General features: G+C 43.1%; 1 protein-coding gene across 1 annotated transcript in view; it reads left to right on the plus strand.

Annotated features, from left to right (window-relative positions):
* The window catches only part of dmrt1 (doublesex and mab-3 related transcription factor 1), a 60,348-nt gene that overhangs the window by 5,474 nt on the left and 32,278 nt on the right, over positions 1–22,596 (plus strand). The window contains exon 3 of the mRNA XM_029718118.1: positions 20,559–20,722. Coding sequence (XP_029573978.1) covers positions 20,559–20,722 — 164 coding nt within the window. The remainder of the gene's footprint in view (positions 1–20,558; positions 20,723–22,596) is intronic.

Raw genomic sequence — 22,596 nt, forward strand, 5'->3', positions numbered from 1 at the left:
AAATTCTATACATTCTGCCATTCAGTTTTATTATGATATCTGAGTGAGAGTGACTAACAAAATCATTGTGGACCTACAGAAGGGGTGCGGCCCACGGGCCCAATCACACATGCAGCTGATGAGTTAATCTGTCTATAAGGATTCCCCCTGTACACACCATGACTTTTACAGGGTTTTCATAACCCTACGAACCCTGTTTGCTGACCAAAAATGTGCTATAACTGGGCAAATAACTCACTAACTAGCAAGGAACCATAACCCAATGTATCTACCCTTCATCTAACCATAACCCAACCATAACCCAATGTATCTACCCTTCATCTAACCATAACCCAACTTATCTACCCTTCATCTAACCATAACCCAATGTATCTACCCTTCATATAAACATAACCCAATTTATCTACCTTTCATCTAACCATAACCCAATGTATCTACCCTTCATCTAACCATAACCCAATTTATCTACCCTTCATATAACCATAACCCAATGTATCTACCCTTCATATAACCATAACCCAATTTATCTACCCTTCATATAACCATAACCCAATGTATCTACCCTTCATCTAACCATAACCCAATTTATCTACCCTTCATATAAACATAACCCAATTTATCTACCCTTCATCTAACCATAACCCAACAGATCTACCCTTCATCTAACCATAACCCAATTTATCTACCCTTCATATAACCATAGCCCAACTTATCTATCCTTCATCTAACCATAACCCAATTTATCTACCCTTCATCCAAACATAACCCAACCATAACCCAATTTATCTACCCTTCATCCAACCATAACCCAATTTATCTACCCTTCATCCAACCATAACCCAATTTATCTACCCTTCATCTAACCATAACCCAATTTATCTACCCTTCATATAACCATAACCCAACTTATCTACCCTTCATATAACCATAACCCAACAGATCTACCCTTTATCCAACCATAACCTAACTTATCTACACTTCATCTAACCATAACCCAACCATAACCCAACAGATCTACCCTTCATCCAACCATAACCTAACTTATCTACCCTTCATCTAACCATAACCCAACTTATCTACCCTTCATATAACCATAACCCAATTTATCTACCCTTCATATAACCATAACCCAATTTATCTACCCTTCATATAACCATAACCCAACCATAGCCCAATGTATCTATCCTTCATCTAACCATAACCTAACTCATCTACCCTTCTTTTAACCATAACCCAACAGATCTACCCTTCATATAACCATAACCCAACTTATCTACCCTTCATCTAACCATAACCCAACCATAACCCAACAGATCTACCCTTCATCTAACCATAACCCAACAGATCTACCCTTCATATAACCATAACCCAACTTATCTACCCTTCATCTAACCATAACCCAACCATAACCCAACAGATCTACCCTTCATATAACCATAACCCAACAGATCTACCCTTCATCCAACCATAACCTAACTTATCTACCTTTCATCTAACCATAACCCAACTTATCTACCCTTCATCCAAGCATAACGCAACTTATCTACCCTTCATCTAACCATAACCCAACAGATCTACCCTTCATCTAACCATAACCCAACAGATCTACCCTTCATCTAACCATAACCCAACAGATCCACCCTTCATATAACCATAATCTACCCTTCATATAACCATAACCCAACCATAACCCAACAGATCTACCCTTCATCTAACCATAACCCAACAGATCTACCCTTCATATAGCCATAACCCAACAGATCCACCCTTCATATAACCATAATCCAACAGATCTACCCTTCATCTAACCATAACCCAACAGATCTACCCTTCATCTAACCATAACCCAACAGATCTACCCTTCATCCAACCATAACCCAATTTATCTACCCTTCATCTAACCATAACCCAACAGATCTACCCTTCATCCAACCATAACCCAACCATAACCCAATTTATCTACCCTTCATATAACCATAACCCAACAGATCTACCCTTCATGTCAGCAGGTGATCAGACACCTGGTTCTGAATTCCACTATTTGACTCAATATTTTGGTTTCTTTCACTTTCTTACACGGTGTTCTGTATAAACTGAAGGACTCCCCCTGGAAGAACTAACATTTAGTTACTAAAGTTACTTTGATGAGAGTTAATCTGTCTATAAGGCTGAGGTGAGGCTAAGGAGGGAGCAAGGTCACATGATGAGAGTTAATCTGTCTATAAGGCTGATCTGAGGCTGAGGAGGGAGCAAGGTCACATGATGAGAGTTAATCTGTCTATAAGGCTGAGGTGAGGCTGAGGAGGGAGCAAGGTCACATGATGAGAGTTAATCTGTCTATAAGGCTGAGGTGGGAGCAAGGTCACATGATGAGAATTAATCTTTAAAACCTCTTAGATGTAATGGCAAAATTTTGATTTCTGTTTAAACAGTCAACTGAAGGATTCCCCCTGTTTTAACATGTATCTAGGGTTAGGGTTAGCATGTACCCAGGGTTAGCATGTACCTAGGGTTAGCATGTACCTAGGGTTAGCATGTACCTAGGGTTAGGGTTAGTGTGTATCTAGGGTTAGGGTTAGTGTGTACCTAGGGTTAGTGTGTACCTAGGGTTAGTGTGTATCTAGGGTTAGTGTGTACCTAGGGTTAGTGTGTACCTAGGGTTAGTGTGTATCTAGGGTTAGTGTGTATCTAGGGTTAGTGTGTACCTAGGGTTAGTGTGTACCTAGGGTTAGTGTGTACCTAGGGTTAGTGTGTACCTAGGGTTAGTGTGTATCTAGGGTTAGGGTTAGTGTGTACCTAGGGTTAGGGTTAGTGTGTACCTAGGGTTAGGGTTAGTGTGTATCTAGGGTTAGTGTGTATCTAGGGTTAGGGTTAGTGTGTATCTAGGGTTAGTGTGTACCTATGGTTAGTGTGTACCTAGGGTTAGTGTGTATCTAGGGTTAGGGTTAGTGTGTATCTAGGGTTGGGGTTAGTGTGTACCTATGGTTAGTGTGTACCTAGGGTTAGTGTGTATCTAGGGTTAGGGTTAGTGTGTATCTAGGGTTAGGGTTAGTGTGTATCTAGGGTTAGGGTTAGTGTGTATCTAGGGTTAGGGTTAGTGTGTATCTAGGGTTAGGGTTAGTGTGTATCTAGGGTTAGGGTTAGTGTGTATCTTGGGTTAGTGTTAGTGTGTATCTAGGGTTAGTGTGTATCTAGGGTTAGGGTTAGTGTGTACCTAGGGTTAGTGTGTACCTAGGGTTAGGGTTAGTGTGTATCTAGGGTTAGGGTTAGTGTGTACCTAGGGTTAGGGTTAGTGTGTACCTAGCGTTAGGGTTAGTGTGTACCTAGTGTTAGGGTTAGTGTTTATCTAGGGTTAGGGTTAGTGTGTATCTAGGGTTAGGGTTAGTGTGTATCTAGGGTTAGTGTGTACCTAGGGTTAGTGTGTATCTAGAGTTAGGGTTAGTGTGTACCTAGGGTTAGGGTTAGTGTGTATCTAGGGTTAGGGTTAGTGTTTATCTAGGGTTAGGGTTAGTGTGTATCTAGGGTTAGGGTTAGTGTGTATCTAGGGTTAGTGTGTACCTAGGGTTAGGGTTAGTGTGTATCTAGGGTTAGGGTTAGTGTGTATCTATGGTTAGGGTTAGTGTGTACCTAGGGTTAGGGTTAGTGTGTACCTAGGGTTAGGGTTAGTGTGTATCTAGGGTTAGTGTGTATCTAGGGTTAGGGTTAGTGTGTATCTAGGGTTAGGGTTAGTGTGTATCTAGGGTTAGGGTTTAGTGTTTATCTAGGGTTAGGGTTAGTGTGTATCTAGGGTTAGGGTTAGTGTGTATCTAGGGTTAGTGTGTACCTAGGGTTAGGGTTAGTGTGTATCTAGGGTTAGGGTTAGTGTGTATCTATGGTTAGGGTTAGTGTGTACCTAGGGTTAGGGTTAGTGTGTATCTAGGGTTAGTGTGTACCTAGGGTTAGGGTTAGTGTGTATCTAGGGTTAGGGTTAGTGTGTATCTAGGGTTAGGGTTAGTGTGTACCTAGGGTTAGGGTTAGGTGTGTATCTAGGGTAGTGTGTATCTAGGTTAGGGTAGTGTGTATCTAGGGTTAGGGTTAGTGTGTATCTAGGGTTAGGGTTAGTGTGTATCTAGGTTAGGGTTAGGTGTACCTAGGGTTAGGGTTAGTGTGTATCTAGGGTTAGGGTTAGTGTGTACCTAGGGTTAGGGTTAGTGTGTACCTAGGGTTAGGGTTAGTGTGTATCTAGGGTTAGGGTTAGTGTGTATCTAGGGTTAGGGTTAGTGTGTATCTAGGGTTAGTGTGTATCTAGGGTAAGTGTGTATCTAGGGTTAGTGTGTATCTAGGGTTAGTGTGTATCTAGGGTTAGTGTTAGTGTGTATCTAGGGTTAGTGTGTACCTAGGGTTAGGGTTAGTGTGTATCTAGGGTTAGGTTTAGTGTGTATCTAGGGTTAGGTGTGGTATCTAGGGTTAGGGTTAGTGTGTATCTAGGGTTAGGGTTAGTGTGTATCTAGGGTTAGTGTGTATCTAGGGTTAGGGTTAGTGTGTATCTAGGGTTAGTGTGTACTAGGGTTAGTGTGTATCTAGGGGTTAGGTTAGTGTGTACCTAGGGTTAGGGTTAGTGTGTACCTAGGGTTAGGGTTAGTGTGTATCTAGGGGTTAGGGTTAGTGTGTATCTAGGGTTAGGGTTAGTGTGTATCTAGGGTTAGGGTTAGTGTGTACCTAGTGTTAGGGTTAGTGTGTATCTAGGGTTAGGGTTAGTGTGTATCTAGGGTTAGTGTGTATCTAGGGTTAGGGTTAGTGATGTATCTAGGGTTAGGGTTAGTGTGTACCTAGGGTTAGGGTTAGTGTGTACTAGGGTTAGGGTTAGTGTGTACCTAGTGTTAGGGTTAGTGTGTATCTTAGGGTTAGTGTGTATCTAGGGGTTAGTGTGTATCTAGGGTTAGTTGTGGTATCTAGGGGTTAGGGTTAGTGTGTATCTAGGGTTAGGGTTAGTGTGTATCTAGGGTTAGGGTTAGTGTGTATCTAGGGTTAGGGTTAGTGTGTACTAGGGTTAGGGGTGTATCTGGCTAGGGTTAGTGTTAGGTCTAGGGGTAGGTTAGTGTGTATCTAGGGTTAGGGTTATTGTGTATCTAGGGTTAGGGTTAGTGTGTATCTAGGGTTAGGGTTAGTGTGTATCTAGGTTAGGTGTTAGTGTGTAATCCTAGGGTTAGTGTGTACCTAGGGTTCGGGTTAAGTGTGTATCTAGGGTTAGGGTTAGGGTTAGGGTTAGTGTGTATCTAGGGTTAGGGTTAGTGTGTATCTAGGGTTAGGGTTAGTGTGTATCTAGGTAGGGTTAGTGTGTATCTAGGGTTAGTGTGTACTTCTAGGGTTAGGTGTATCTAGGTTAGGGTTAGTGTGTATCTAGGGTTAGGGTAGTGGTGTATCTAGGGTTAGGGTTAGTGGTGTATCTAGGGTTGGGTTAGTGTGTACCTAGGTAGTAGGGTTAGTGTGTATCTAGGGGTTAGGTGTATCTAGGGTTCGGGTTAGTGTGTATCTAGGGGTTAGTGGTATCTAGGGGTTAGTGTGTACCTAGGGTTAGTGGTACCTAGGGTTAGGGTTAGTGTGTACCTAGGGGTTAGTGTGTATTTAGGGTTAGTGTGTATATAGGGTTAGGTTAGTGTGTATCTAGGGTAGGGTGGTGTGTATCTAGGGTTAGTGTGTATCTAGGGTTAGGGTTAGTGTGTATCTAGGGTTAGTGTGTATCTAGGGTTAGTGTGTACCTAGGGTTAGTGTGTATCTAGGGTTAGGGTTAGTGTGTATCTAGGGTTAGGGTTAGTGTGTACCTAGGGTTAGTGTGTATCTAGGGTTAGGGTTAGTGTGTACCTAGGGTTAGGGTTAGTGTGTACCTAGGGTTAGTGTGTATCTAGGGTTAGTGTGTACCTAGGGTTAGTGTGTATCTAGGGTTAGGGTTAGTGTGTATCTAGGGTTAGGGTTAGTGTGTATCTAGGGTTAGTGTGTATCTAGGGTTAGGGTTAGTGTGTATCTAGGGTTAGGGTTAGTGTGTACCTAGGGTTAGGGTTAGTGTGTATCTAGGGTTAGGGTTAGTGTGTATCTAGGGTTAGGGTTAGTGTGTACCTAGGGTTAGGGTTAGTGTGTACCTAGGGTTAGGGTTAGTGTGTATCTAGGGTTAGGGTTAGTGTGTATCTAGGGTTAGTGTGTATCTAGGGTTAGGGTTAGTGTGTATCTAGGGTTAGGGTTAGTGTGTACCTAGGGTAGTGTGTACCTAGGGTTAGTGTGTACCTAGGGTTAGGGTTAGTGTGTACCTAGGGTTAGGGTTTCGTGTGTATCTAGGGTTAGGGTTAGTGTGTATCTAGGGTTAGTGTGTATCTAGGGTTAGTGTGTATCTAGGGTTAGTGTGTATCTAGGGTTAGGGTTAGTGTGTATCTAGGGTTAGGGTTAGTGTGTATCTAGGGTTAGTGTGTATCTAGGGTTAGTGTGTATCTAGGGTTAGGGTTAGTGTGTATCTAGGGTTAGGTTAGTGTGTATCTAGGGTTAGGGTTAGTGTGTATCTTAGGGTTAGGGTTAGTGTGTATCTAGGGTTAGGGTTAGTGGTTATCTAGGGTTAGGGGTTCGTGTGTATCTAGGGTTTTGGGGTAGTGTGTATCTAGGGTTAGTGTTAGTGTGTATCTAGGTGGGTTAGGTGTATCTAGGGTTAGGTGTGTGTCTAGGGTTAGGGTAGTGTGTATATAGGGTTAGGGTTAGGGTTAGGGTTAGGGTTAGGGTTAGGGTTAGGGTTAGTGTGTATCTAGGGTTAGGGTTATTGTGTATCTAGGGTTAGTGTGTATCTAGGGTTAGTGTTAGTGTGTATTAGGGTCTAGGGTTAGTGTGTATCTAGGTTTAGGGTTAACGTGTGTATCTAGGGTTAGGGTTAGTGTGTATCTAGGGTTAGTGTGTATCTAGGGTTAGTGTGTATCTAGGGTTAGGGTTAGTGTGTATCTAGGGTTAGGGTTAGGGTTAGTGTGTATCTAGGGTTAGGGTTAGTGTGTATCTAGGGTTAGGGTTAGTGTGTATCTAGGGTTAGGGTTAGTGTGTATCTAGGGTTAGGGTTGGTGTGTATCTAGGGTTAGTGTGTATCTAGGGTTAGGGTTAGTGTGTATCTAGGGTTAGTGTGTATCTAGGGTTAGTGTGTACCTAGGGTTAGTGTGTATCTAGGGTTAGGGTTAGTGTGTATCTAGGGTTAGGGTTAGTGTGTACCTAGGGTTAGGGTTAGTGTGTACCTAGGGTTAGTGTGTATCTAGGGTTAGTGTGTACCTAGGGTTAGTGTGTATCTAGGGTTAGTGTTAGTGTGTATCTAGGGTTAGGGTTAGTGTGTATCTAGGGTTAGGGTTAGTGTGTATCTAGGGTTAGGGTTAGTGTGTATCTAGGGTTAGTGTGTATCTAGGGTTAGGGTTAGTGTGTATCTAGGGTTAGGGTTAGTGTGTACCTAGGGTTAGGGTTAGTGTGTATCTAGGGTTAGTGTTAGTGTGTATCTAGGGTTAGGGGTTAGTGTGTACCTAGGGTTAGGGTTAGTGTGTACCTAGGGTTAGGGTTAGTGTGTATCTAGGGTTAGGTTTAGTGTGTATCTAGGGTTAGTGTGTATCTAGGGTTAGGGTTAGTGTGTACCTAGGGTTAGTGTGTACCTAGGGTTAGGGTTAGGGTTAGGGTTAGGGTTAGTGTGTATCTAGGGTTAGGGTTAGTGTGTATCTAGGGTTAGTGTGTATCTAGGGTTAGTGTGTATCTAGGGTTAGTGTGTATCTAGGGTTAGGGTTAGTGTGTATCTAGGGTTAGGGTTAGTGTGTATCTAGGGTTAGTGTGTATCTAGGGTTAGTGTGTATCTAGGGTTAGGGTTAGTGTGTATCTAGGGTTAGGGTTAGTGTGTATCTAGGGTTAGGGTTAGTGTGTATCTAGGGTTAGTGTGTATCTAGGGTTAGGGTTAGTGTGTATCTAGGGTTAGGGTTAGTGTGTATCTAGGGGTTAGTGTGTATCTAGGGTTAGTGTGTATCTAGGTTAGTTTAGTGTGTATCTAGGGTTAGGGTTAGTGTGTATCTAGGGTTAGTGTGTGTCTAGGGTTAGGGTTAGTGTGTATCTAGGGTTAGGGTTAGGGTTAGGGTTAGGGTTAGTGTGTATCTAGGGTTAGGGTTAGTGTGTATCTAGGGTTAGTGTGTATCTAGGGTTAGTGTGTATCTAGGGTTAGTGTTAGTGTGTATCTAGGGTTAGGGTTAGTGTGTATCTAGGGTTAGGGTTAGTGTGTATCTAGGGTTAGGGTTAGTGTGTATCTAGGGTTAGTGTGTATCTAGGGTTAGTGTGTATCTAGGGTTAGGGTTAGTGTGTATCTAGGGTTAGGGTTAGTGTGTATCTAGGGTAGGTTAGTGTGTATCTAGGGTTAGGGTTAGTGTGTATCTAGGTTAGGGTTGTAGTGGTATCTAGGGTTAGTGTGTATCTAGGGTTAGTGTGTTCCTAGGGTTAGGGTTAGTGTGTACCTAGGGTTAGTGTGTATCTAGGGTTAGGGTTAGTGTGTATCTAGGGTTAGGGTTAGTGGTATCTAGGGTTAGGGTTAGTGTGTATCTAGGGTTAGTGTGTACCTAGGGTTAGGGTTAGTGTGTACCTAGGGTTAGGGTTAGTGTGTATCTAGGGTTAGTGTGTATCTAGGGTTAGTGTGTATCTAGGGTTAGGGTTAGTGTGTATCTAGGGTTAGGGTTAGTGTGTATCTAGGGTTAGGGTTAGTGTGTATCTAGGGTTAGGGTTAGTGTGTATCTAGGGTTAGTGTGTATCTAGGGTTAGTGTGTACCTAGGGTTAGGGTTAGTGTGTATCTAGGGTTAGTGTGTACCTAGGGTTAGGGTTAGTGTGTATCTAGGGTTAGTGTGTATCTAGGGTTAGGGTTAGTGTGTATCTAGGGTTAGGGTTAGTGTGTATCTAGGGTTAGGGTTAGTGTGTATTTAGGGTTAGTGTGTATCTAGGGTTAGGGTTAGTGTGTATCTAGGGTTAGGGTTAGTGTGTATCTAGGGTTAGCGTTAGTGTGTATCTAGGGTTAGTGTGTACCTAGGGTTAGGGTTAGTGTGTATCTAGGGTTAGGGTTAGTGTGTATCTAGGGTTAGTGTGTACCTAGGGTTAGGGTTAGTGTGTATCTAGGGTTAGTGTGTACCTAGGGTTAGTGTGTATCTAGGGTTAGTGTGTATCTAGGGTTAGGGTTAGTGTGTATCTAGGGTTAGTGTGTACCTAGGGTTAGTGTGTATCTAGGGTTAGTGTGTATCTAGGGTTAGGGTTAGTGTGTATCTAGGGTTAGGGTTAGTGTGTACCTAGGGTTAGGGTTAGTGTGTATCTAGGGTTAGTGTGTATCTAGGGTTAGTGTGTATCTAGGGTTAGGGTTAGTGTGTATCTAGGGTTAGTGTGTATCTAGGGTTAGTGTGTACCTAGGGTTAGGGTTAGTGTGTATCTAGGGTTAGTGTGTATCTAGGGTTAGTGTGTATCTAGGGTTAGGGTTAGTGTGTATCTAGGGTTAGTGTGTCTAGGGTTAGTGTGTATCTAGGGTTAGGGTTAGTGTGTATCTAGGGTTAGGGTTAGTGTGTATCTAGGGTTAGGGTTAGTGTGTATCTAGGGTTAGGGTTAGTGTGTATCTAGGGTTAGTGTGTATCTAGGGTTAGTGTATCTAGGGTTAGTGTGTATCTAGGGTTAGTGTGTACCTAGGGTTAGGGTTAGTGTGTATCTAGGGTTAGGGTTAGTGTGTATCTAGGGTTAGTGTGTATCTAGGGTTAGTGTGTATCTAGGGTTAGGGTTAGTGTGTATCTAGGGTTAGTGTGTATCTAGGGTTAGGGTTAGTGTGTACCTAGGGTTAGGGTTAGTGTGTATCTAGGGTTAGTGTGTATCTAGGGTTAGTGTGTATCTAGGGTTTAGGGTTAGTGTGTATCTAGGGTTAGGGTTAGTGTGTACCTAGGGTTAGGGTTAGTGTGTACCTAGGGTTAGGGTTAGTGTGTATCTAGGGTTAGTGTGTATCTAGGGTTAGGGTTAGTGTGTACCTAGGGTTAGTGTGTATCTAGGGTTAGGGTTAGTGTGTACCTAGGGTTAGTGTGTATCTAGGGTTAGGGTTAGTGTGTACCTAGGGTTAGTGTGTACCTAGGGTTAGTGTGTACCTAGGGTTAGGGTTAGTGTGTACCTAGGGTTAGTGTGTATCTAGGGTTAGGGTTAGTGTGTATCTAGGGTTAGTGTGTATCTAGGGTTAGGGTTAGTGTGTATCTAGGGTTAGGGTTAGTGTGTATCTAGGGTTAGGGTTAGTGTGTACCTAGGGTTAGGGTTAGTGTGTATCTATTGTTAGGGTTAGTGTGTATCTAGGGTTAGGGTTAGTGTGTATCTAGGGTTAGGGTTAGTGTGTATCTAGGGTTAGGGTTAGTGTGTATCTAGGGTTAGGGTTAGTGTGTACCTAGGGTTAGGGTTAGTGTGTATCTAGGGTTAGTGTGTATCTAGCGTTAGGGTGTGTGTATCTAGGGTTAGGGTTAGTGTGTATCTAGGGTTAGTGTGTATCTAGGGTTAGGGTTAGTGTGTATCTAGGGTTAGGGTTAGTGTGTATCTAGGGTTAGGGTTAGTGTGTATCTAGGGTTAGTGTGTATCTAGGGTTAGGGTTAGTGTGTATCTAGGGTTAGTGTGTATCTAGGGTTAGTGTGTATCTAGGGTTAGTGTTAGTGTGTATCTAGGGTTAGTGTGTATCTAGGGTTAGTGTTAGTGTGTATCTAGGGTTAGTTTGTACCTAGGGTTAGGGTTAGTGTGTATCTAGGGTTAGTGTGTATCTAGGGTTAGTGTGTATCTAGGGTTAGGGTTAGTGTGTACCTAGGGTTAGGGTTAGTGTGTATCTAGGGTTAGTGTTAGTGTGTATCTAGGGTTAGGGTTAGTGTGTACCTAGGGTTAGTGTGTATCTAGGGTTAGTGTGTATCTAGGGTTAGGGTTAGTGTGTATCTAGGGTTAGTGTGTATCTAGGGTTAGTGTGTACCTAGGGTTAGTGTTAGTGTTAGTGTGTACTAGGGTAGTGTGTATCTAGGGTTAGTGTGTTACCTAGGGTTAGTGTGTACCTAGGGTTAGTGTGTACCTAGGGTTAGGGTTAGTGTGTATCTAGGGTTAGTGTGTATCTAGGGTTAGGGTTAGTGTGTATCTAGGGTTAGGGTTAGTGTGTACCTAGGGTTAGTGTGTATCTAGGGTTAGTGTGTATCTAGGGTTAGTGTGTACCTAGGGTTAGGGTTAGTGTGTACCTAGGGTTAGGGTTATTGTGTATCTAGGGTTAGTGTGTATCTAGGGTTAGGGTTAGTGTGTATCTAGGGTTAGGGTTAGTGTGTACCTAGGGTTAGTGTGTATCTAGGGTTAGGGTTAGTGTGTATCTAGGGTTAGTGTGTGTCTAGGGTTAGGGTTAGTGTGTATCTAGGGTTAGGGTTAGTGTGTACCTAGGGTTAGGGTTAGTGTGTATCTAGGGTTAGGGTTATTGTGTATCTAGGGTTAGTGTGTGTCTAGGGTTAGGGTTAGTGTGTATCTAGGGTTAGGGTTAGTGTGTACCTAGGGTTAGGGTTAATGTGTATCTAGGGTTAGTGTGTATCTAGGGTTAGGGTTAGTGTGTATCTAGGGTTAGGGTTAGTGTGTATCTAGGGTTAGGGTTAGTGTGTACCTAGTGTTAGGGTTAGTGTGTATCTAGGGTTAGGGTTAGTGTGTATCTAGGGTTAGGGTTAGTGTGTATCTAGGGTTAGTGTGTATCTAGGGTTAGTGTGTATCTAGGGTTAGTGTTAGTGTGTATCTAGGGTTAGGGTTAGTGTGTATCTAGGGTTAGGGTTAGTGTGTATCTAGGGTTAGGGTTAGTGTGTATCTAGGGTTAGTGTGTATCTAGGGTTAGGGTTAGTGTGTATCTAGGGTTAGGGTTAGTGTGTATCTAGGGTTAGGGTTAGTGTGTATCTAGGGTTAGGGTTAGTGTGTATCTAGGGTTAGTGTGTATCTAGGGTTAGTGTGTACCTAGGGTTAGTTCTAGTGTGTACCTAGGGTTAGTGTGTATCTAGGGTTAGGGTTAGTGTGTATCTAGGGTTAGGGTTAGTGTGTATCTAGGGTTAGGGTTAGTGTGTATCTAGGGTTAGTGTGTACCTAGGGTTAGGGTTAGTGTGTACCTAGGTTTATGGTTAGTGTGTATCTAGGGTTAGGGTTAGTGTGTATCTAGGGTTAGTGTGTATCTAGGGTTAGGGTTAGTGTGTATCTAGGGTTAGGGTTAGTGTGTACCTAGGGTTAGTGTGTATCTAGGGTTAGGGTTAGTGTGTATCTAGGGTTAGGGTTAGTGTGTACCTAGGGTTAGGGTTAGTGTGTATCTAGGGTTAGTGTGTATCTAGGGTTAGGGTTAGTGTGTATCTAGGGTTAGTGTGTATCTAGGGTTAGGGTTAGTGTGTATCTAGGGTTAGTGTGTATCTAGGGTTAGGGTTAGTGTGTATCTAGGTTAGTGTGTATCTAGGGTTAGTGTGTACCTAGGGTTAGGGTTAGTGTGTATCTAGGGTTAGTGTGTATCTAGGGTTAGGGTTAGTGTGTTAGTGTGTGTATCTAGGGTTAGTGTGTATCTAGGGTTAGGGTTAGTGTGTATCTAGGGTTAGGGTTAGTGTGTATCTAGGGTTAGGGTTAGTGTGTATCTAGGGTTAGGGTTAGTGTGTACCTAGGGTTAGGGTTAGTGTGTATCTAGGGTTAGGGTTAGTGTGTATCTAGGGTTAGGGTTAGTGTGTATCTAGGGTTAGTGTGTATCTAGGGTTAGTGTGTATCTAGGGTTAGGGTTAGTGTGTATCTAGGGTTAGTGTGTATCAAGGGTTAGTGTGTATCTAGGGTTAGGGTTAGTGTGTATCTAGGGTTAGTGTGTATCTAGGGTTAGGGTTAGTGTGTATCTAGGGTTAGTGTGTATCTAGGGGTTAGGGTTAGTGTGTATCTAGGGTTAGTGTGTACCTAGGGTTAGGGTTAGTGTGTATCTAGGGTTAGGGTTAGTGTGTATCTAGGGTTAGTGTGTATCTAGGGTTAGGGTTAGTGTGTATCTAGGGTTAGTGTGTACCTAGGGTTAGGGTTAGTGTGTATCTAGGGTTAGGGTTAGTGTGTATCTAGGGGTTAGGGTTAGTGTGTATCTAGGGTTAGGTTTAGTGTGTATCTAAGGTTAGTGTGTACCTATGGTTAGGGTTAGTGTGTATCTAGGGTTAGTGTGTATCTAGGGTTAGTGTGTATCTAGGGTTAGGTTTAGTGTGTATCTAAGGTTAGTGTGTACCTATGGTTAGGGTTAGTGTGTATCTAGGGTTAGTGTGTATCTAGGGTTAGGGTTAGTGTGTATCTAGGGTTAGTGTGTACCTAGGGTTAGGGTTAGTGTGTATCTAGGGTTAGTGTTAGTGTGTATCTAGGGTTAGGGTTAGTGTGTATCTAGGGTTAGGGTTAGTGTGTATCTAGGGTTAGGGTTAGTGTGTATCTAGGGTTAGTGTGTATCTAGGGTTAGTGTGTATCTAGGGTTAGGGTTAGTGTGTACCTAGGGTTAGTGTGTATCTAGGGTTAGGGTTAGTGTGTATCTAGGGTTAGGGTTAGTGTGTATCTAGGGTTAGTGTGTATCTAGGGTTAGGGTTAGTGTGTATCTAGGGTTAGGGTTAGTGTGTATCTAGGGTTAGGGTTACTGTGTATCTAGGGTTAGGGTTAGTGTGTATCTAGGGTTAGGGTTAGTGTGTATCTAGGGTTAGTGTGTATCTAGGGTTAGGGTTAGTGTGTATCTAGGGTTAGGGTTAGTGTGTATGTAGGGTTAGTGTGTATCTAGGGTTAGGGTTAGTGTGTATCTAGGGTTAGGGTTAGTGTGTATCTAGGTTTAGTGTGTACCTAGGGTTAGGGTTAGTGTGTATCTAGGGTTAGGGTTAGTGTGTATCTAGGGTTAGTGTGTATCTAGGGTTAGGGTTAGTGTGTATCTAGGGTTAGTGTGTACCTAGGGTTAGGGTTAGTGTGTATCTAGGGTTAGTGTGTATCTAGGGTTATGGTTAGTGTGTATCTAGGGTTAGGGTTAGTGTGTATCTAGGGTTAGTGTGTATCTAGGGTTAGTGTGTATCTAGGGTTAGTGTGTATCTAGGGTTAGTGTGTATCTAGGGTTAGGGTTAGTGTGTATCTAGGGTTAGGGTTAGTGTGTATCTAGGGTTAGTGTGTATCTAGGGTTAGTGTGTATCTAGGGTTAGGGTTAGTGTGTATCTAGGGTTAGGGTTAGTGTGTATCTAGGGTTAGGGTTAGTGTGTATCTAGGGTTAGGGTTAGTGTGTATCTAGGGTTAGTGTGTATCTAGGGTTAGTGTGTACCTAGGGTTAGTGTGTATCTAGGGTTAGGGTTAGTGTGTACGTAGGGTTAGGGTTAGTGTGTATCTAGGGTTAGTGTGTATCTAGGGTTAGTGTGTATCTAGGGTTAGGGTTAGTGTGTATCTAGGGTTAGGGTTAGTGTGTATCTAGGGTTAGGGTTAGTGTGTACCTAGGGTTAGGGTTAGTGTGTATCTAGGGTTAGTGTGTATCTAGGGTTAGGGTGTATCTAGGGTTAGGGTTAGTGTGTATCTAGGGTTATTGTGTACCTAGGGTTAGGGTTAGTGTGTATCTAGGGTTAGTGTGTACCTAGGGTTAGGGTTAGTGTGTATCTAGGGTTAGGGTGTATCTAGGGTTAGGGTTAGTGTGTATCTAGGGTTAGTGTGTATCTAGGGTTAGGGTTAGGGTGTATCTAGGGTTAGGGTTAGTGTGTATCTAGGGTTAGTGTGTATCTAGGGTTAGGTTAGTGTGTATCTAGGTCCTCACCCGTCATTAGACTGTGTTCAACCTAAAACATATATACTATCAGGAAGCTTAGTAGTTGCGGTGATTACGGAATGCTGGGCGTGTCAGTATAGTTCTGATGTCCTGGTACTACCAGTATAGTTCTGATGTCCTGGTACTATCAGTATAGTCCTGATGTCCTGGTACTATCAGTATAGTCCTGATGTCCTGGTACTATCAGTATAGTCCTGATGTCCTGGTACTATCAGTATAGTCCTGATGTCCTGGTACTATCAGTATAGTCCTGATGTCCTGGTACTATCAGTATAGTCCTGATGTCCTGGTACTATCAGTATAGTCCTGGTACTATCAGTATAGTCCTGATGTCCTGGTACTATCAGTATAGTCCTGATGTCCTGGTACTATCAGTATAGTCCTGGTACTATCAGTATAGTCCTGATGTCCTGGTACTATCAGTATAGTCCTGATGTCCTGGTACTACCAGTATAGTTCTGATGTCCTGGTACTATCAGTATAGTCCTGATGTCCTGGTACTATCAGTATAGTCCTGATGTCCTGGTATAGTCCTGATGTCCTGGTACTATCAGTTTATAGTCCTGATGTCCTGGTACTATCAGTATAGTCCTGATGTCCTGTACTATCAGTATAGTCCTGATGTCCTGGTACTATCAGTATAGTCCTGATGTCCTGGTACTATCAGTATAGTCCTGATGTCCTGGTACTCATCTAGTATAGTCCTGATGTCCTGGTACTATCAGTATAGTCCTGATGTCCTGGTACTATCAGTATAGTCCTGATGTCCTGGTACTATCAGTATAGTCCTGATGTCCTGGTACTATCAGTATAGTCCTGATGTCCTGGTACTATCAGTATAGTCCTGATGTCCTGGTACTATCAGTATAGTCCTGATGTCCTGGTACTGTCAGTATAGTCCTGATGTCCTGTTACTATCAGTATAGTCCTGGTACTACCAGTATAGTTCTGATGTCCTGGTACTATCAGTATAGTCCTGATGTCTTGGTACTATCAGTATAGTCCTGATGTCCTGGTACTGTCAGTATAGTCCTGATGTCCTGTTACTATCAGTATAGTCCTGGTACTACCAGTATAGTTCTGATGTCCTGGTACTATCAGTATAGTCCTGATGTCTTGGTACTATCAGTATAGTCCTGATGTCCTGGTACTATCAGTATAGTCCTGATGTCCTGGTACTGTCAGTATAGTCCTGATGTCCTGGTACTATCAGTATAGTCCTGATGTCCTGGTACTATCAGTATAGTCCTGATGTCCTGGTACTATCAGTATAGTCCTGATGTCCTGGTACTATCAGTATAGTCCTGATGTCCTGGTACTATCAGTATAGTCCTGATGTCCTGGTACTGTCAGTATAGTCCTGATGTCCTGGTACTATCAGTATAGTCCTGATGTCCTGGTACTATCAGTATAGTCCTGATGTCCTGGTACTATCAGTATAGTCCTGATGTCCTGGTACTATCATTATAGTCCTGATGTCCTTGTACTATCAGTATAGTCCTGATGTCCTGGTACTATCAGTATAGTCCTGATGTCCTGGTACTATCAGTATAGTCCTGATGTCCTGGTACTATCAGTATAGTCCTGGTACTATCAGTATAGTCCTGATGTCCTGGTACTATCAGTATAGTCCTGGTACTACCAGTATAGTTCTGATGTCCTGGTACTGTCAGTAAAGTTCTGATGTCCTGGTACTATCAGTATAGTCCTGATGTCCTGGTACTATCAGTATAGTCCTGATGTCCTGGTACTATCAGTATAGTCCTGATGTCCTGGTACTGTCAGTATAGTAATGATTTCCTGGTACTATCAGTATAGTCCTGATGTCCTGGTACTCTCAGTATAGTCCTGATGTCCTGGTACTATCAGTATAGTCCTGATGTCCTGGTACTATCAGTATAGTCCTGATGTCCTGGTACTGTCAGTATAGTCCTGATGTCCTGGTACTATCAGTATAGTCCTGATGTCCTGGTACTATCAGTATAGTCCTGATGTCCTGGTACTATCAGTATAGTCCTGATGTCCTGGTACTATCATTATAGTCCTGATGTCCTGGTACTATCAGTATAGTCCTGATGTCCTGGTACTATCAGTATAGTCCTGGTACTATCAGTATAGTCCTGATGTCCTGGTACTATCAGTATAGTCCTGATGTCCTGGTACTATCAGTATAGTCCTGATGTCCTGGTACTATCAGTATAGTCTTGATGTCCTGGTACTATCAGTATAGTCCTGGTACTATCAGTATAGTCCTGATGTCCTGGTACTATCAGTATAGTCCTGATGTCCTGGTACTATCAGTATAGTCCTGATGTCCTGGTACTATCAGTATAGTCCTGATGTCCTGGTACTATCAGTATAGTCCTGATGTCCTGGTACTATCAGTATAGTCCTGATGTCCTGGTACTATCAGTATAGTCCTGATGTCCTGGTACTATCAGTATAGTCCTGATGTCCTGGTTCTGTCAGTATAGTCCTGGTGCCAGCCGCAAGTCCATCTTTTGATCACTCTGTGGTCGAGGAGGTAAGGAGCCAGAAACAGCTTGTTCCTTCAAGCCTGATAGCAGCTCAGGACTGGAATACCGACCCGGTCAAGGCTGCTGGCGCTGTGTGTGTATGTGGCCACTGGACCGGTGACAGAGAGGAGAGGAGTTGAGCACTCAGTGATTCAGCCATGAGGACAACGGTCAGAACTGGGACACATACATACACACACACAACACTTCTCTCTCTCCTAATCTACTGATAGTGAGATATACCACAGAGCTGAATCAGGCAGAAGCTTGAGACAAATGTGTCTTTGTCTAGATATCCCAACACATGATGAGGACTGTTGTTGATATGGTAAATATGCCTTAATGCCGCTCCTTGAGTTACTTGTCTTATTTTTTTCATCCATGGATTACGTTGTTTTTGTGTGAGTTGTATGCAGTGGCGACCCGTCATTCAGGGCAGGTGGGCAGAGCCCTACACTTTTAGGGACACAAATATAATAAAAATAATAATAAACTTTGTTTTTTCTGGGACGGGGGGGGGCTTGCCTGTTGTGCTTGTTATTTTGGCATTAATACGTGTCACATATCAGTTTGCAAACAATGTAAAAAAAAACAACATGTCATTGAGTTAATAAAGCTGCATACAAACATGGTCTCTTTTGTGCTTGCTTGAGTAAAGCAGCTCCAAAATGCAGGTGTTTCAGCCCAGCTCAGTGCTTTCTATGGTGGTGAGGCAGCCAGCAGAAATTACAGAGTGTTGCGCCTGATTGGCTCAGTTTTCTGTCACTCATGGGACAGTACGTCATCCCCAATTCTAAGGTTAGAGCTCGAATATTTTGACCCTTGGGTGCTGCCATAGAGTTATATTAGAAATGTCCATCCAAGAAGGCTCATTGGCCACGGATAGAATGACATCAAATCACGCTATATCTACCGTAGTTTTGATTGGACTGATCAAGTCAACATCATACTTTCAAAATCTTAGCTAGCAAGCTAGCAGTCGTCGCCATGAATCAAGTCGACAATCAAATCCTTTTCAACATTACACAACAAGTTGGAAATCGCAAATTCAACAATGTGTGGTTTGGGAAGGAATCAGTGGCTAACTGTGAGTTCAAGACAACTCGGGAAAACGAGCTACGACTGGGAAAATACGTTTGTACGGTCATTCAACTCGGAATTGTAAATCCGGCATCTTTCTCTTTGATGACAAAATATGCCCACGAAGGACCGCCGCGCCACTTTCCTGTTTAAGCACATCACAACGTGAGTCCAAAAATGTCTTATGCTGCTTCATAAATTATATAGGATGCCAGGGAGATGTGTATACTGTAGCTAAGAAAGTAATACTAAGTGTATGTTGTGTAGTAAGCTGTTAGTAGCCCATGTGCCTCACCCTAATCATTTGGTTAGTTTTCACCAACGCGGTATTGTAAATCGTTCGTGGCCGGTGTGTGCTTGTTTGCAATTTATTTTGTACAGCTTTAACAGTTCTACTGATCGTAGTGGTGGCGCTTGGCTTGCACATGCAAATTCAGCACACACAATATTCTATAAAATAATTGTGTTATTTGATGTGTCAAATTAAAAGCTTATTTAATATGTCAAATAGTGTTATATGACATGTATCTTTTTTGACACGCAAAAACCCAAACGGCGTTCAATGTTTAGAGAAATGTAATCATCGAATATTGTCATTGTCTGCTTATATGCCCTCTTTTATTTATTCTACGGTTCTGACTTGGTGTACAGGGAGAACACTGTAAGAACGGCCCATGTTCTGAATTCTGTCGCTGTACATTTCAAAAGTGCTGAACAAATAGTAATATTGGCTACGTCCGTCGTCTCTCTCTCAATGTCTTAATCAAAATTACGGATTGCCTCTTATCCGCTTGTCGCCCCCTTATGCCATAGTTTGTACATCTCAATTGTCAGCAGAAACCACATTTGTTTAAAAAGCAAGTCAGCCATATCAGCTATGTTTTTTTGAAAGGCAGTAAATGAGGCTGAATGAACTGTAGCAGTGGTATGGTGTTGGGACAGCTGTAGGGACAGCTTTATGTTGTTTGTGGGCACCGTTTGTCACCATTATAGTGCAACTAATTTATTGTTTAGTGTTGTGTTGTTGCTTTGCTGGCATGCATCCCACATTTTTCTGTTTGCTCCACCAAGGTTTACATGCTACAATCGCCACTGGGTGTATGTATGGTTTTACCAACGAGGAGAAGGATGGAGAGTGACAGGAAGAATCAGTTCAGGACAGTCTACATCCTGCCACCAGCAGATGGTGCTATTGTGTGGGACTGAAAACTAAAAATGTATTGACTGAAAACAGAAATATGTTTTTTATTTCTATTTAATTTAACCTTTATTTAACCAGGTATTTATATATTATATATATAACCCTGACCCTTTATTTAACCAGGTAGGCCAGTTGAGAACAAGTTCTCATTTACAACTGCGACCTGGCCAAGATAAAGCAAAGCAGTGCGACAACATACAACAACACAGAGTTACACATGGGATAAACAAACGTACAGTCAATAACACAATAGAAAATCTATATACAGTGTATGCAAATGAAGTAAGGAGGTCAGGCAATAAATAGGCCATAGTGGAAAAGTAATTACAATTTAGCAATTTACACTGGAGTGATATATGTGTCGATGAGGATGTGCAAGTAGAGATACTGGTGTGCAAAAGAGCAGGGGAAAAAATAATAATATGGGGATGAGGTAGGTAGATGGTTGGATGGGCTATTTACAGATGGACTATGTACAGCTGCAGCGACCGAGAAGCTGCTCTGACAGCCGATGCTTGAAGTTAGTGAGGGAGATATAAGTCTCCAACTTCAGTGATTTTTGCAATTAGCTTCCAACCTTGTGAACTCCCTTGGAACTGCAACGGTAGAGTTGGTATCAGTGTACTAGGGGTGGTAGCACACTGGCTGGAGTATGTCCATCGTTTCAGCATGTGTACATATGGAGAGCAGTGGGAACAGAGAATGTATTTTTAATCTCTCTCCTGTCTGTCCTTGAAGGGAGTCGGTCTGGTCTGAGGGAGAGTATACCTGGCCCTGCCTGACCTTTAACCCTAACCCTGTACCTCTGTCCCTGCAGGGAGTTGGTCTGGTCTGAGGGACAGTATACCTGGCCCTGCCTGACCTTTAACCCTAACCCTGTTCCTCTGTCCCTGCAGGGAGTCGGTCTGGTTTGAGGGACAGTATTCCTGGCCCTGCCTGACCTTTAACCCTGTCCTCTATCCCCTGTAGGTAGTCGTTCTGGCCTGGCTTCCAGCCCCACAGCGTTCAGTAGGGGGCAGTCTACTGATGGAACAGCTGACCTCCTGGTGGATACCTCCTACTACAACTTCTACCAGCCATCACGCTACCCTGCAGCCTACTACAGTAACCTGTACAACTACCAACAATACCAGGTAGACCAACAATACCAGGTAGACCTCTCTGTAACCCTACCCTACCTTAACCCTACCCTACCATAACCCTACCCTACCATAACCCTACCCTACCTTAACTCTACCCTACCATAACCCTACCCTACCATAACCCTACCCTACCTTAACCCTACCCTACCATAACCCTACCCTACCATAACCCTACCCTACCATAACCCTACCCTGCAGCCTACTACAGTAACCTGTACAACTACCAACAATACCAGGTAGACCTCTCTGTAACCCTACCCTACCTTAACCCTACCCTACCATAACTCTACCCTACCATAACCCTACCCTACCATAACCCTACCCTACCATAACCCTACCCTGCAGCCTACTATAGTAACCTGTACAACTACCAACAATACCAGGTAGACCAACAATACCAGGTAGACCTCTCTGTAACCCTACCCTACCATAACCCTACCATAACCCTACCCTACCATAACCCTACCCTACCATAACCCTACCCTACCTTAACCCTACCCTACCATAACCCTACCCTACCATAACCCTACCCTACCATAACCCTACCCTACCATAACCCTACCCTACCATAACCCTACCCTACCATAACCCTACCCTGCAGCCTACTACAGTAACCTGTACAACTACCAACAATACCAGGTAGACCAACAATACCAGGTAGACCTCCCTGTAACCCTACCCTACCATAACCCTACCCTACCATAACCCTACTCTTAACCATACTTTACCTTAACCTTACCCTACCATAACCCTACTCTTAACCATACTTTACCTTAACCTTACCCTACCTTAACCTTACTCTTAACCATACTTTACCTTAACCCTACCCTTAACCATACTTTACCTTAACCTTAACCTTACCCTACCTTAACCCTACCCTTAACCATACTTTACCTTAACCCCACCCTACCTTAACCCTACCCTACCTCCTACCCCTTACGGGGTGCGTCGTAAGGATCCGCCGACGGCGAGTGGGAAATCTGTCCTTTCCATCAATATTACTTTCCAATGTACAATCATTGGACAATAAATTAGTCGAGGTACGATCACGAATATCCTACCAACGGGACATCACAAACTGTAACATCTTATGTTTCACTGAATCCCGGCTGGCGGGATATACGCTGCACCAGCAGGATAGAACAGCACACTCCGGTAAGACGAGGGGGGGAGATCTGTGTACATTTGTAAACAACAGCTGGTGCACGAAATCTAAGGAAGTCTCTAGATTTTGCTCGCCTGAAGTAGAGAATCTCATGATAAGCTGTAGACCACACTATTTGCCAAGAGAGTTTATCTATTTTTTTCATGGCTGTTTATTTACCACCATAGATGGATGGTGGCACTAAGACCGCACTCAGTCAGCTGTATAAGGAAATAAGCAAACAGGAAACAGCTCACCCAGAGGCGGCGCTCCTAGTGGCCGGGGACTTTAATGCAGGGAAACTTAAATCAGTTCTACCTCATTTCTACCAGCATGTTAAATGTGCAACCAGAAGGGAAAAAAAAACTCTAGACCACCTGTACTCCACACACTGAGACGCGTACAAATCTCTCCCTGGCCCTCCATTTGGTAAATTTGACCACAACTCTATCCTCCTGATTCCTGCTTACAAGCAAAAATTAAAGCAGGAAGCACCAGTGACTCGGTCTATAAAAAAGTGGTCAGATGAAGCAGATGCTAAACTACAGGACTGTTTTGCTATCACAGAATGGAATATGTTCCAGGATTTTTCCGATGGCATTGAGGAGTACACCACATCAGTCATTGGCTTCATCAATAAGTGCATTGAGGACGTCGTCTCCACAGTGACTGTACGTACATACCCCAACCAGAAGCCATGGATTACAGGCAACATTCGCAC

This window comes from Salmo trutta, chromosome 27 (genome assembly GCF_901001165.1).
Source record: "Salmo trutta chromosome 27, fSalTru1.1, whole genome shotgun sequence".
Classification (NCBI taxonomy): domain Eukaryota; kingdom Metazoa; phylum Chordata; class Actinopteri; order Salmoniformes; family Salmonidae; genus Salmo; species Salmo trutta.